Source organism: Triturus cristatus, chromosome 10 (genome assembly GCF_964204655.1).
Source record: "Triturus cristatus chromosome 10, aTriCri1.1, whole genome shotgun sequence".
Taxonomy (NCBI): domain Eukaryota; kingdom Metazoa; phylum Chordata; class Amphibia; order Caudata; family Salamandridae; genus Triturus; species Triturus cristatus.
In genome coordinates, this window is record NC_140593.1 from 1134607268 (window position 1) to 1134622874 (window position 15607).

The window sequence follows — 15607 nt, forward strand, 5'->3', positions numbered from 1 at the left end:
TGATTTGCACTTTCAGGGGTCACTTACTGATCTGTCCCAGATCCATGTTTGGCCCATAAAGCCATATCATAGGTGCTGCATGCTTCGTAATGCCAGATTCTGGAACACAAACAAAAAGGCGAGAGCATAAGTATTCTATGCATACTTTCTAGGACCGTGGAGCCTCAGACATGCTATGGTCCAATGAAAAATACTCTTCTCCAGTCAGTTTTACAAGCTCTGCATCGTTTATCACCTGTAGGATGAGAAATCCACTGAACACCCTGCTGACCTGAGCCTTTACACTAAAACACCATTTGTCTGCTATGCATAAAATGTCAACCAATATCCTACTGTCAAAGGTCTTAAACTCATTCCATCCTTTAACACATACAGTAAAAGAATTCACCCAAACTTATTCTACCTTTGGAAAGAGAAATGTGCCAATATGCTATTGTCCAAAGTATTTGAACCATTATCCTCAGTCACTTTTAGGAAGAAACATTCTGAAATTATCTCAGAAACACCATAGCTTCTTTCCTTTTGAAGAAGAGCCTTCCCCTGATTTACTTTAGTATGGCAAGACACTCATTAGAGATCTACGGTTTGAAACTTCCTGTAATTCACTTCTATCCAATTCTGCACTCATCTTTACCGATATGAAGATACTTTCCCCATTACACGACTCATACATGAGACTCAGAGCCATCACATGCTCTTTCATTGTCAAGTGGACTCCTCCCCTAGGGACTCTAGTCAAATAGTCTCATAGCTGTCACACCGTCTGTGAGCTTAGAATGAAGTCACAACCAATATGCATTCATCTATTTCATCCCCAGGAACAGTCACACTTTGTGTCACTATCAGACTTTTGCTCAGATTAAGCCAAGCCTAACATGGTAAATAAACACAGCACAATGTCATGTCCTCTGGCAGCCACACGCAGATCTCTTAACATGAACCCATTCCACATGGCATTGCCATACCCCAACGAGATGCATTTCACATGACACTACTTGAAGAACACACAAGTGACAATATTTGTGACCTATACAACATACCTCTACAATTTAATAAGAAGCAGACAAGCAAATAAACCAAAAGATGGGGATACCTGGCTTTTTAGGAAGCTGACTATCCTAATACAAATCCAGGTAACCTTGAAGATGTTGTTAGATACAGTCAAGACTTTTGATTACAGATGCCACACTTTTTTCATACCAAGCAGGTGCCTGCCCTACTGCTCATCTTCTTAGCCAGTTGCTTTACATTCTAAAAAGCCAAACTAGACCCTTCTACTTGCATACATCCATCATGCAGCAGACCTGTCATCTCAAGGATCCTGCACAAGACTCCAGTACCTTCCTTTATTGCTCACCACACTACTGACACATGCTAATATCACTCACAATAGAACAAGAATACAAATTTGCCCTTTTCCACAAACCCAGACAAGCTCAACGCCATAATATCTCCAATTTTTTATTAATCTAATTTAACAAGGTGCCTCTTCACAAACCACCACTTACTAAGCTACTGCACACCCTGTACACTTCTCCAGGCCATGATTAGTTCAATCGCATCACCTTTCTTTCTACTCCATCCCAATTAACATATTTAACTACAGTGGTCTAGGGCCAGAAACAGCCTTACTTTTTTTTAGCAATCAAAAAGGATTTGCCCTATTACAGAATGACTAGCAATTCAGTGTTCCTATATGTATTCCAAATCATGAGCATCTAAGATTGGTTTGCAGCCAACAACACTTGTACATTCTCCTTCAAAACCCCATTAAACCTTTCTACTTGCCAATTAATTTGTGGATCACACAATGCTGGGGATGACAGGCTTCAATCCAAATTCCTCAATCTAAGATTTCCATCTATAAAAATAGTATCTTGTGGACTTTGAACACTACTGTTGGTCAGTAAAACCTCAGTACATCATTCTAAGAAAAACACTTCTTTCAAGAACGTAATGACATAGCTAATATTTCCACACCCATTACACATCACCTCTGGCCACTGTAAGTGGCAGCTGACAATAAACAAAGCAAAATGCCACATTTATGGTGAAATCTGCAATAGGCCAATAACTTTAAAAGCCATCTCTTACTAAGCGTGTCACGCACACTGGCATCAACTGGCGAAACAGCCATCTTCAGTCACTTCAATTGCACATTGCCCTGTACAGCTCTGCATCTATGCGAGAACAATAGTTAAACTCAAACAATTAGAGTTTCACAAAGACATTCTAGAATGACAACCCTTAGCTTTCCTCACCTCCTCTTTAGAGTATAATTTCCCACTCCCATCAAAAACCTACCACCTTTACAAAATGCCTCCACAAACTAAGCAAATAACCTGATTGTCTTTGGAAGTCTATTGAAAGACGGTTGTCCATTCGAACCAAAGTGCAAGGGGGCCTCCAACTTGAACCACCTCATTACTCTCCTACACACACTTCCAATTTCCCTCGGTCACACCATTCAAAGATCCCCGCCACACTATCCAAAACAGCTGTCACAACACCATTGTTATGATCCTCTCGTTGTTCTCAACCTCACTCTGACCCTCACCCTGCATGGTAATCTGGATAAGCAGTTTGTTTTGATGTTTTTTTCGAAACACGTACACCACTCAGTTCGGGCAGTGAACAGTCTGTTCACAGATGCAAGGGGTGAAGATATAACTATTCCCCATGTGTTGGGAATGGTCCACTACCCACTTCCGTGCTCTGTTGCTGACAAGTCTAACATATGTGAGACAAAACTCACATTATACCTCCTAATCTAAAGACCTGATAAGAAGTGCCCTAGAATGTATGCATCCACATCTATGGATATTTCACCCCTTTTCCATAATCTTAATATAGGGCAGATTCTTATGCATCTCTTCACTATGCAAAGTATGAAGAAATGTTCCTTGTCCCGTGCTTTAACTTTACTCTGTCAATTAGTCTATGTAAGTGTTCCATCTTATTTGCAAAATGCACATTATCTTACAGCAGTATACACATATACAGCAGAAAGATAATACTTTCTATCTATTTTCGCTGCTTCTATTATTTAGGAAATAATTAAAGATCCACCAGCTTGGATAGTGTAGCTCTCTCAAGCTGGATGCAGTGCCTGTCAATTTGTAATTGTCACCATTAAGTTGTTGAGAATTTTACATATACTTTTATCAAAGATTGCTTGAACGTAATACCATCCTCTGGGGCATTAAGCACTAGAAACCATCTAAATGTTTGGTTAGCACAATTGTCAGACTTTAAGTTGAAACCCTTTACTTGCAGGTTTTCATACACCTTCCATCCTACCTACATATGTGATTTTAATCTTCTGTAAACACTGGGAGGGCATCTAGAAAACATAGCATCCCTTCATGTCATTACCAAGACAGAACATCCCTCTCTGAAAACAAATTGCAGAGCCAGGCCAATGAGTACTCAAATTATAATTAGACATTAAGGGTTTAGACTTGTGCTGTAATTCAATTTAGAGATGCCACAAGCAAGTCCTATAAAGAAAACAAGGACACACCTTCCCAGGGCTCTCCCAGTTTCATCATTGTTGAAAGGATGAGATTCTACCAGAATATTAGCAGTCAGTCTTCTTAGATTAGAACTTCTTTTTGGAAAGAAGAGGGAAGGGAGCATGGAGAATCTTACTAGATTCTTATAGAAAATCCTCACTCACCAACCTAGTTGGTGACATGCTTCATCATCGGGCCCAACCGGCTAGAGGCCGAGTGCCGCCCCGGTGTGCTGCGACGCCAGAACTACTGCGGAGCTGATTTTTTCGTAGTGATAGGTGAAACCAAAAAACCCAGCTCCGCAGTAGTTCTGGCGTCGCAGCACACCGGGGAGGCACTCGGCCTCTCCCGGTGGGGCCCGATGATGAAGCATGTCACCAACTAGGTTGGTGAGTGAGGGCTTTCTATAAGAATCTAGTAAGATTCTCCATGCTCCCTTCCCTTTTATTTTCAAAAAGAAGTTGCACTCTTTTGTTGTTTATACTACCTTACCTGGGGGACCAAGTGTGTTTCCACCATATCTTCCCTCACTCTCTTGTTGATAACCAGTAATTAGCAGCGCACAGCTGTGAGAGTACAACGGAGGCAAAATACACATTTTGACCTTCTTCTCTTTCTAAACTTGCTTTTTTCTGAGTCTCACTTACTCACTTACGCCATGGCAAACCTGGGACTTACGTACCCAGAGTCGGAGGTAGACGCCATCCTAGCGGGCCCTTCCCTTTTTGCAGACCCTGCTATCTCCCAGGCTATCACCCACACTAGCGAGTGGGAAAAATTGTCTGAGCAAAAACGGGAGAGGATTCGGACCATCTTACATGGGACCAAACTTACGGAGTATCTCCGCACAAACACAGCACCAAGAGGCCTCTTGGTGACAAATGCTCCCCGGATCTTCCTGAATGATGCCACCTTTTGAAAAGAATGGGCCAGGATAGCGTGACATTGTACACGCGATTGGCTAGTGCTTATCATTAAAACAGCCCTACGCCTATCAGAAGCTCTCATGACTGAGATACAGCAGACCGAGACACATTTTAAGACCATATTGACAGGTTACAAGAAAAAACTTGATGAAATCAACAAAGAAATCACAGAATATAAAGAAAATCTAACCCAATCAAAAGTGACAAAATTTCAAAAAGACCTTAAGAAATTTGCATTCAATAGGGTCTATCCCTATGCTGACCCAACCTACAAACCACCTATAAGAAAAAATGCTAATTCTGAATACTCAGATGATAACTCTTCCAATAGCAGTGGGTCCAATGGCGGGAGCTATAGACAGCGACGGAGAGGGGGCTCAAGGGGCACATATAGACAGAATTACCAACAACCGAGATGGCCCCCTTTCCATACACCAGGGGTTGGACCGCCGCCCATGCACTTTCAACAACCACATTTTCCAATGATGGGCTGCAACCCAGCCTACATGCATCCCCCACAATTCCAACAAAATCAATATCAACCTCATTTTTTAGAGAGAGGCCGGAGAGGAAGGGGCAAGAGCAGAGGACAAAACCAGGTCACATGGGAAACAGGGGACAAGGTGGGCAACAATACACGCAGCAAAGCACAACTAGCGGGCACAAGTGCGCAGGGAGTCTAATCACAAACCTCTCTGATAAAGTTCTATCCCTTGCAGAAATCCAAGTACTCGAAAAAAGTCTTGGATTTGTTCCCACAGCCCGACTAGACAAATTCAAGCTGCACTGTGAGCTGTCAGAGTTCTTCAGAAAGCTGAAGCTGAAAGCCTTTTTCGAGGGAAAGGATGACAGTGTATCACAGAATAACAAAGGGTATACCGGCCTAAGACTAAAATCTACCTTTACACCCCCCCTTACTCAGTGCGGGCGGAGATCACAGCCTTCGAACAGGCTGTTTTTCACGAAATTGAGTCCTACCAAGAACCTCCCATCTTTAAAAACTTCAGTGCACTCGAGTACCAAGCCCTCCAGAGCCTCTAAACCAACATGGAGATTACCATAAAGCCAGCGGATAAAGGTGGGGGCATAGTCATTCAAAACACTGTGGACTATGAAAAAGTATGCCAAAATCTCCTAGATGACAGGAAGAACTATACCTTACTCCGGAAGGACCCCTCTCTGGAGCTAAAAACGCGAATTGTCAACTTGGTAAAAGAAGCAGAAGAGAAGGACCACATAACCAAACACGAAGCAGACTTTCTGACCACAGGGGACAGTGTGATACCATACTTTTACACACTACCAAAGACCCATAAAAACAAAATCTCCCCGCGTGGACGACCTATTGGTTCGTTATTGGAACCACTGTCACGTTTCTGTGACCACTTTCTGAAACCGATAATTCAAAACACATCTACACATCTGAAAGATACTAAGAGCTTGTTACAGCTTCTACAGGAATTAACCTTTGAGGAAAGGTCCATCATACTAGTGACCCTAGACATTGAGCTGTATACGAGCATCCCCCAGGATGACACCATCTGGGTCCTGGGGGATGCTCTAGACTCCACCAACTGGGAGTATCAGACACCGAAGGAATTTATTCTGGATTGTGCTACCTTGTCCCTCAAAGAAAATTTCTTTGAATACAAGGGCAATCTGTTTCTCCAATGCACGGGCACTTCAATGGGAAGCACTTTTGCCCCTAGTGTGGCCGGACTGTACGTCCATGACTTTAAAGTTAAATTTATTTTTCCCACGGACAGTTGGTATGCCTCTTCCATAGGCTTATGGAGGAGGTATATTGATGATGTCCTTCTTATCTGGAGGGGCGGTGAAGAACTTTTGAGTGAATTCCTCAATTGGATCAACACCTTTGATGTGAATTTGAAATTCACACACACCAGTAGCAAACAGGAAGTGTTTTTCTTAGATGTGGTAATCACAATAACCAATACCAGCTTTACCACCAGAACACACTATAAACCCACTGCCAAAAACAATCTACTCGAATTCTCAAGTTTCCACCCTCGGCCACTCAGGGAAAATCCACCATATGGCCAATACCTCAGGGTCAGGAGGAACTGTAGCAACCTGATGGACTTCTGTAACCAAGCCACAGACCTCACCTCTAGACTAAAAGCACGAGGCTACCCTGACAAAGTCTTGAACAAACCAAGGGAGGCTCTTTTAGAAGACAACACTAGGGAGCCCCAAGGGACTCCTCTCACCTGTGTCACGACCCATAGCAGCATGTCCAATGCACTGAAGAAATCTATCAATAAAAACTGGAAGATAATCACCAGTAACAACAGGACCTGGACGAAACCACTGTTCTTCTTCAAAAAAGGATGGAGCCCAAAAGACTCACTAGTACACACGTGTCCGAAAGATAAGCCAACAAGGGACGAAAGATCAGTCACGGACACTTGGGGCCTTCCAAAAGTGGTGGGCCATTTCCCATGTTCCAATTGCAGCGTTTGCCACTTAACATCACACACAAAAGTCTTGAACCTTGAGCCTGGGAAAATATGGACACAACCTGTTCACAAACTGTAACTCTACAAACGTAGTATACCTTATCACATGCCCGTGCCAGCTGCGGTACGTGGGGATGACCACACGTAAAATCAAGCAAAGAGTATGTGAACATAGAAGAAACATCAGGTGCCGTAAAGTTACCACAAAAATGAGCGAGCACTTCCTACAGGAAAACCACACTACTAACGATCTTAAATGGACCATCATCGAGCAGGTCTGCACTGGGAAAAATATTCCTCAGATCCTGTTCGAAAAGGAACAAAGGTGGGTCCACTGCCTAGGGACTCATAAACAAGGCTTAAACGATGATATCCCCTAGGGTACAGTCTTAAGACATTAATATTGCCTAGGTGAGAGAATAAGAGCCTGATCTTAATGAACAAACTGGCTCTGCCCTTCTGCTGGTGCATTTACCCTGACAAGCACATAACAGAGGCAGGCACAAGTTTGACTTCTATTAGGAATGATTTTGAGAATCCGTATTAGAAATAATCTTTTTTCAACCCCCCCCCCCCCCCTTTTTAGGTCTTGTGCCTAGCGACTCACTGCGAGAGTCCTTTTGTCCGGCTTTTGAAAATGGACCAGGAAAATGCACACGCTCGTGCTTGTGATTTTACCTTTGCGGCCTGCTATTGGCCTTTCCGTGCGTGTTCTTTTGTCAAATAGACACCAATAGGCCAGAGGCGGGCGCATAGCTCCGCCCCTGGCCAATTGGTGTCTACTACGCGCATTTCCTGCCATTTGGTTTCAATTATCGTGCCCAGACACGGGTGCAATAATTGAAAGCATATGGGCGCGCGCGCCCAACCGCGGCTTTGTTTTTCACAAAGGTGATCGCTTTCGGTTTCGCGATCGCATGTTCTTATACAGCACTGGCTACTACCACAAAAACTTGTTTCTCCCTTGTGCTGCATTTTCATGCAAAGACCTACTGGCCTTTAGGGACATTTGGAGATGTGTGGACTACCCACAAAATGGGGAAGTTGTTAGGGCTATGGAAAGTGTATAATGTAAGCCAACACTGCTATCGTTTCAAAACTCCGTCCTGTTGTGCAGTGTCTGGGAGGCCCCGTCCTTGCGAGAAATGCCCAAACCGCCTGATATGTGGTAAACTGTACTCAAAACTATCGTTTCATCGGACGCGCCGGCCTGTCGCCCGAGTCCAATGGGCTAACAAGTGGCAGACTGACTGTGCCCCCAACACTAGTGGCACCAATTTGCAGAGAAACGGCTCTCATTTCTTGATGTGACTGACAGCGCCCCAGCCCAACGGTCCCTTCAGAGGGAACCTGCGTGTTTGGAAATGTCTAGATTACCTTTCATGTGCCCGACTCCTTCCCAGCCCTACTGGTCTCTTAGAACCACTTGCTTGTATGAATCCCCTCAGATTGTCCAACACGTACCCTAGCGAGAATAGCCAGATGTCTGTGTGACAGATCGAGAGAGTTCTCAGGGGCGGGGCGCTACTGCTATCGGGGGAAGCACGTGCCTTGCAGTCATCACTTTCTTGCAGCGCTTTGCCGGCATCCGGCGCTCATTCAGGGAAAGCCCGCTCATTACTCAGCGAGTCACGTAGCGCCGCTGCAAAGGAAGTTCACTGTATCAGCTCAGCACTTAGAAATTCATCAAGGCGCTGAGCTAAGTCGTCACGTGACCGCAGTCACAAGAACAGTCCGTCCATTGAGCGCCTCCCCGGATATGGCGGATTTGCATCAGCCTTGGCTGCCCCTGCGCGCGGTGACTCAACAAACACACGTTCTACGCGGTGTCACTTGATACAATATTGGAGGATGTGTCACGTCCTGCTTCCCTGAAGTGGCGGCGTCACCCCCGCACCCTAAGTAGCACCACCCTCCCTCGCACTCGAGCTCGGTCTATAAATGTTTGGTGCCTCCGGCTGGCACTGTACAGGCGGCTCCACGCTGTTTGTTTTTGGCAAATGTATTGAAATGTTATTTGTCAGATGTACTCTTTAGGGAAATTCGGTGTTTACTGTGGCCACAGGGAGGTGCAGCAGCTCTCTGTCCCCACCGGCGAGGTCCCAACCCCCATGGCAGTGTATACTTTAATGCTAGATGTTTGTAAAAAGAGCACGCGCGCTTTAAAGATGCTGGCACCTTCCTACACCGTTCGCTGAAAGATGTCGAAGTAATCGGCGGTTTTGGCGATCAAAATGACTTCTTCGTTTGTTTGTGTGGGAGAGGGGCCGGTAGAACATAAAAACAGCCTTGCTGGCTTGAAGGCAGTGGATATATTTGAACATATATGAGTTATTCTATATAGCGCGTTATGCTCCCAAGCTGGCCTAAATCTGCAGGGTGACAGGGGTTGGGAAAGAGGGGTGAGGAAAGGCCTGGCGACGAGGCTGCATTGTAGGGCGTGTTTCAGCCGAGGGAGGGACAACCCAGGGTAGGAGGTGGAAGTCCGGGACTAGGGCATGACACTGTTCAATCTATATCCTTTCTGTGTGTTGTTTTGTGTTTGTGGTTGTGTGTGTGTGTGTGTGTGTGGTTGTGTGTGGTTGTGTGTGTGGTTGTACGTGTGTGGTATGTGTGTGGTTGTGTGTGTGTGGTTGTGTGTGTGTTGTGTGTGTGTTGTGTTTGTGGTTGTGTGTGTGGTTGTGTGTGTGTGGTTGTGTGTGTGTATTTGTGTGTGTGTGTGGTTGTTTGTGTGGTTGTGTGTGCGTGGTTGAGTGTGTGGTTGAGTGTGTGTATGGTTGTATGTGTGGTTGTGTGTGTGGTTGTGGTTGTGTGGTTGTGGCTGTGTGTGTGGTTGTGTGTGTGGTTGTATGTGTGGTTGTGGTTGTTTGTGTGGTTGTGGTTGTGTGTGTGGTTGTGTTTGTGGTTGTGTGTGTGGTTGTGGCTGTGTGTGTGGTTGTGTGTGTGGTTGTGGTGGTTGTGTGTGTGGTTGTGGTGGTTATGTGTGTGGCTGTGGTGGTTGTGTGTGTGGTTGTGGTGGTTGTGTGTGTGGTTGTGGTTATGTGTGTGGGTGTGTGTGGTTGTGTGTGTGTGGTTGTGTGTGGGTGTGGTTGTGTGTGTGGTTGTGGGTGTGTGTGTTGTGTTTGTGGTGGTGTGTGTGGTTGTGGTGTTGTGGGTGTGGTTGTGTGTGTGTGGTTGGGTGTGGTTGTGTGATTACACATCACATAATTACACTGTATTCAATACAACATAAATACACTCCACATACCACTCAGTACTACATAATTGCAAGTCACATAATTACTCTCTACTTAATACAAGATAAACACACTCCACACAATACCACTCTGTGCCACACAACACATAATTACACTGTACTCAATGCAACATAATTACACACCTTTCACTCCAGTTCGTGCTATATAAAAAAAAATTAAAAAAAATTGCAATGCAATAGGTCTCACATTACTGAATCTTTGAGCTGCTATTGGTGTTGCATTATTATTAGCAATGCCAACAGCTCAAACTTTAATAATGCGAGACCTATTGCATTGAAAATGCTTGTTTCTAATACTCTCTGTACCCTACGAACATCCCTGTCAACACGACTTACTCCGTGTGATAGGACGGGAAATTCCTCAAAGCTAAGCAGCCGCCCCTGTGAATCAGGTCTTCATGTTTTATTCTGATGGTGTGTTTTTGATCAGGTTTTTGATCGTTAATTCCATGCCTTAATGGCCCCAATGTCCTTCATCTTCTGACATCTGGCTCCATTTAACCGGAACCCCTAGCCTCTACATATTCGAGGCGTGACATCGGGTACCTTATTAAAGTACTCGTATTTATTTACCATCACACATTCTGTGTCATTTCCAAGAGTCGCTCCGTATTTCTAGAAAACGTTTCGCTGTTCACCTGATTAAAGTTTTTCTTGTTTTTCTTCCTCCCTATTTTTGGTTCATTGTGGCACGCTAGTCAGCGGTCTAGTTTAGAGCGCTACGAGCGCTAACTTCACTCTGAATGCGCCCCGTGATTGGCGGGACCGGCACGCCCATACGCCATGACGTATGCCCCCTGCCTCCACGAAGATGCGCCTAACTGCCCGGTTCTCTTACCTTCCTTAAATACTGCGGCGGCAACTGGACCTCGCATCGACGGGGTCCGGTTTCAGAGGGACACACGCAGGATCCAAGCGGGTGCCTGGCGACGCGGGCGTGAGTTCTTCTGTGGATTTTTACATAAGTTACCATACGCCCTCTGCGAGTCCTAAAACTCACCCTCAGTTCTTTGTTTTTTCTCTCGCAGGGTGTGCCATTCTCGCCACCACCCCCCCTCCCGAGATCCATGGTGTGAAGATTTCTCACACCAAACGTGGGATTCCTTATTGTAAATTTGTACATAACTTTTAAATATCTGCATGTGCTTGTGTGGGCGTTTTTCGTGTCACGCCGTGGAGGCTCACTGGCCATTTTGGCATCTAGATTTCCCACCAAATACGATTAACCGCTAAACGCCCTAGCTGGCGTGCAGGTGTAATAGTACTATTCATAACAAGACCGGTCAAGTCATTCTTGCTGGCTGTGTTGGCCACTGTACCTGGCAGTATCGTCCCTCATAATTAATGAGTACAGGTCGATTAATCTCAGGTGATTGATTCACCTTGAGTATAAGTGCACTTCTGAGAGAGCATGGTATACCTGTAACAAACAGACTGCGCAAGATGGTAATTAATTGTTTGTCTTGTCTTTTCTCCTAATATGTTTGTTACTGTCGTTTTTAGGTCTCGGGACCATCCGGTCGGCAGACCGGAAGTCCGGAGATTTAATGACTTGGGAGAAGAGGGGCTTGAACCCGCCCCTCTTCTGCCCTGTTCTCCATTGGCTGGCCTCGTAAATGCTGGCCAGCCATTGGAGAAGAGGTCCCGTCACTCCAATCATGCCCCGTCCTTTTCGGATCGGGGGCGTGTTTTTTGCGAAAAGTCTCAAGGAGGAGACAACAGCAAAACACGCCCCCGAATCCGAAAAGGAGGCTGCCTCTCCGCTCTGCCTGAGATCCTTGCCAGTGAGCACTCGGGCCCTGCCAGTCCGCCCTGACGGTGCCTCTCCCCGTGCCCTCCTCCGCGAGGCCGCGAGCCTCCCTCCCCGGCCCCTCCATCAGTGATCTAGCGCCTAGTTAGTAGTCCCCCTCGGGTGTAATTAGCGGCGGCTGCCGGCGCGGCCCGTGCTCGGGGCCCGGGAGCCGCGGCTCGGGGGCGTGTTTTTTGCGAAAAGTCTCAAGGAGGAGACAACAGCAAAACACGCCCCCGAATCCGAAAAGGAGGCTGCCTCTCCGCTCTGCCTGAGATCCTTGCCAGTGAGCACTCGGGCCCTGCCAGTCCGCCCTGACGGTGCCTCTCCCCGTGCCCTCCTCCGCGAGGCCGCGAGCCTCCCTCCCCGGCCCCTCCATCAGTGATCTAGCGCCTAGTTAGTAGTCCCCCTCGGGTGTAATTAGCGGCGGCTGCCGGCGCGGCCCGTGCTCGGGGCCCGGGAGCCGCGGCTCTCGCTCCTTCCTAGAAGCCTTGGCGGGCGCCGGTGTTTGAAGCCGCGTGGGGCGCGCAGCGCTCGTCCCTTTTGAAGTGGAAATAGGCCAGTTTGAATGCGCCGAGTTTAATTTTTCACAAGCCTCAGCGGCCGTGCGCCCCCCCCCCCATGTATTTACATCTCTCACCCCCCGTGAGTGCTCTCTCCTGCGCTGCCTCCCGCTCAGCCCTTCACATTAAGGACTCGCTCGGTTTGTGTTTGCGTTTCTCGCTGCACAGGTAGGTGGGCAGGTAATGTGTGTGCCCTCGCACAGTTCATACCACTGCCAGCAACTCTTTTACAAAACTACAGCGCACGTGCACAAAACACGAGATACAATTACCGATGACTTACAGCGTTTTAGAATTATGGAGACGGGTGAAATGTCCCTTCTTCACTACGGCTGGAAAATGTGAATTATCCTCTTAGCGCGATCCGAGTTTCAAACCCTTAAAAACAGATCACGTGTGGCACATTCCAGCTGGTTTAAATCATTCTCCTTTTTGTGTGTCTTTTTGTGTAGTGCGGTGTCTGGGCAAGTGTGTGTGTGTGTGTGTCTGTGTCTGTGTCTGTCTGTGTGTCTGTGTGTGTGTCTGTGTGTCTGTGTGTCTGTCTGTGTCCGTCCCTCCGTCCGTCCACTGTGTCTACCAGACAGTTCTTTTAGAGACCAACGAGATCAGTCGCACAGAAGGGGGCCCTAGTCCGATAAGTAGGGAGGGGAAGCAGGGGAAAGCACAGTAATGCTCGCAAACAGTAACCCCACTCCCTAGCAGCTTATTGTAGCAGTGCTAATCCTCACTGATATGTATGAACAGACAAAGGAAGCCTTACCCCCCCACACGAAAACACTCATTAGAGAAAAATGTTTGAATGGTGAAACTGAGTCAACAAATATATTGAAAATCAATTGCATCAAGTTTATTGTAATAAATAGAATGAAACATAATAATAGGAAATAAATACCGAAAATGAATAAATCAGGCGCAACCAGTAAAATATCACAACACCATTCACTCGAACCAACGCATACTCATTCTTTCCCACATATCCTAAAAGACACACAGATCCAGCGAGCAAACTAAGATAATAACATCTAGTGAATAATCCGCTCTCCAACAACAAAGTGAACAATATTGGAAAGCCGCAGGATCCCGATTCACTAGGTAGTGGCGTCAACACAATTTATTTTCATCAGTTACATCGACATTTTGATATATGATTTATTGACACAGACGTTAAATGTTATATGTAAACAATCTTGGAGGGATGCAAAGAAACACAAGAACTCCAGTGCCGATGCGCGTTTCGGTGTGTGACCCCAATATTGAGTCTAACCTTCTTCAGGGCGCAGTATCAAGAGAGGCAAACAGGGGAACATAAGAACAACAATTCATGTATAGACTATATGGGGATGAAGCGATGAACTAGAAAACATTGAGGAGAAAGTGATACAGGTGGAAGGTACGTTCATGATACAAAAAAATCAAAAAAGGGTAACATTGGGAGACGTGCCACCAACATGGAGTAATAGGAAGATCACAAGAGGGTGCAAAAAGGAAAACAACTAGAGTGTAGATACAGTGCATTCACATCCTTAAGGCTCCTCACCTTTCACATAGTGGTGCCAGAAAGAAAGTGCAATATGGAGTGAATATTAGACCCTGTCACCATGATACCATCAAAGAAGCTGGTCCCAGAGCAGAGAGGCACTGCACTCTACCTGGACTGTCCAATAGGGATCACATGCACATGAGGAGAAATGGGGTAAGAATCCGGGAGGCAGACCGATGGACCGGTATTCTGTAGGAGGTAGTAAGATGAAACAAGCATTTACAATGCAATGGTCTCGGCATTGGTAAAGTTAGAGCTATTGGCATTGCTCATGACATTATTTTTGTTTATGTTTCTGTTTTTAAAACATTTAAAGAAACGGCATTGTCATGAGCAATGCCAATAGCTCTAACTTTACCAATGCCGAGACCATTGCATTGTAAATGCTTGTTATCAAAAGGTGCAATCTGGTTTCCCTAAATCAAGGGGCAACCACCCATTTTTCATCAATTGCACATTTTTAACACGTACTTTTCACTTTCACGTCCTCAGGTCAGGGTGGGCCTTAGTGAGCCCATACCGCCGAGGTTTAGTTCTTAGGTCCTGATGAATGCCAGGTAATTCACACCACGATAGCAGAAACATGTTGACCCCACTGAATGGGAAATAGCTGAACAATTTATTTAGCTCCTTTCCTGCACTTTGTTTTTAATGTGTATGATTGGTCACTTAATAAAGTTATTTTGGACACAATTTAGACATTTTTAAACCACTCTACCACACCTTCACCTATCACTACAAAAAAACCAGCACCGGAGTAGTTCTGGCGTCGCAGCACACCGGGGAGGCACTCGGCCTCTCCCGGTGCGGCCCGATGATGAAGCATGTAACCAACTAGGTTGGTGAGTGAGGGCTTTCTATAAGAATCAAGTAAGATTCTCCATGCTCCCTTCCCTTTTCTTTCCAAAAAGAAGTTCCACTCTTTTGTTGTTTATACTACCTTACCTGGGGGACCAAGAGTGTTTCCACCATATCTTCCCTCACTCTCTTGTTGATAATCAGTCTTCTTAGATTAACATAGAGGCACATAAGCTTACAGTTCCAAAGCTTGTCGAAACAGTAAATACTACTTTGACACCTCCTCTTTTTCAATGAACACTTCCGCACTCATTAACAGGTTCCGCATTAGATTTCAAACAGATTTTGTGTGAGGTAATATGCATGTATCCTTAAAGACCTTTGGAAACTGGTGAACAATTGCTTGCCAACTTCACCAACAGCTATTGATAAAATCTGTTCCTTAATGCAGGAATACAATTCTACATGCAACTTATATTTACCTCAAAAGCACAGAAAAGGCAAGCCCTGTCTTGCATTATACACTTTAATGAAGCCTCCACTTCCCTTCAGTTGTCTACTTTACATATTAGGACACAAAAACGGGAAGAGGAGTTGGCCTAACGGCTAGGGCGGTCGACCTCGAATCTGGGGAACCGGATTCGAGTCTCGGCAATGACGCTGAACATCCTGTGATTCTGGGCAAATCACTTAATCTCCCCGTCCTCAACAAAAATGAATGTGTCCTCATGTAACGCAAC

General features: G+C 45.7%; 1 protein-coding gene across 2 annotated transcripts in view; it reads right to left on the reverse strand.

Moving 5' to 3' along the window:
- Positions 1 to 15607, reverse strand: part of LOC146796740 (hexosaminidase D-like) — a 326342-nt gene that overhangs the window by 110572 nt on the left and 200163 nt on the right. For both annotated transcript variants that reach the window (XM_085629431.1, XM_085629430.1), the window contains exon 8: positions 28 to 99. In XM_085629431.1, the coding sequence (XP_085485557.1) occupies positions 28 to 99 (72 nt within the window). The remainder of the gene's footprint in view (positions 1 to 27; positions 100 to 15607) is intronic.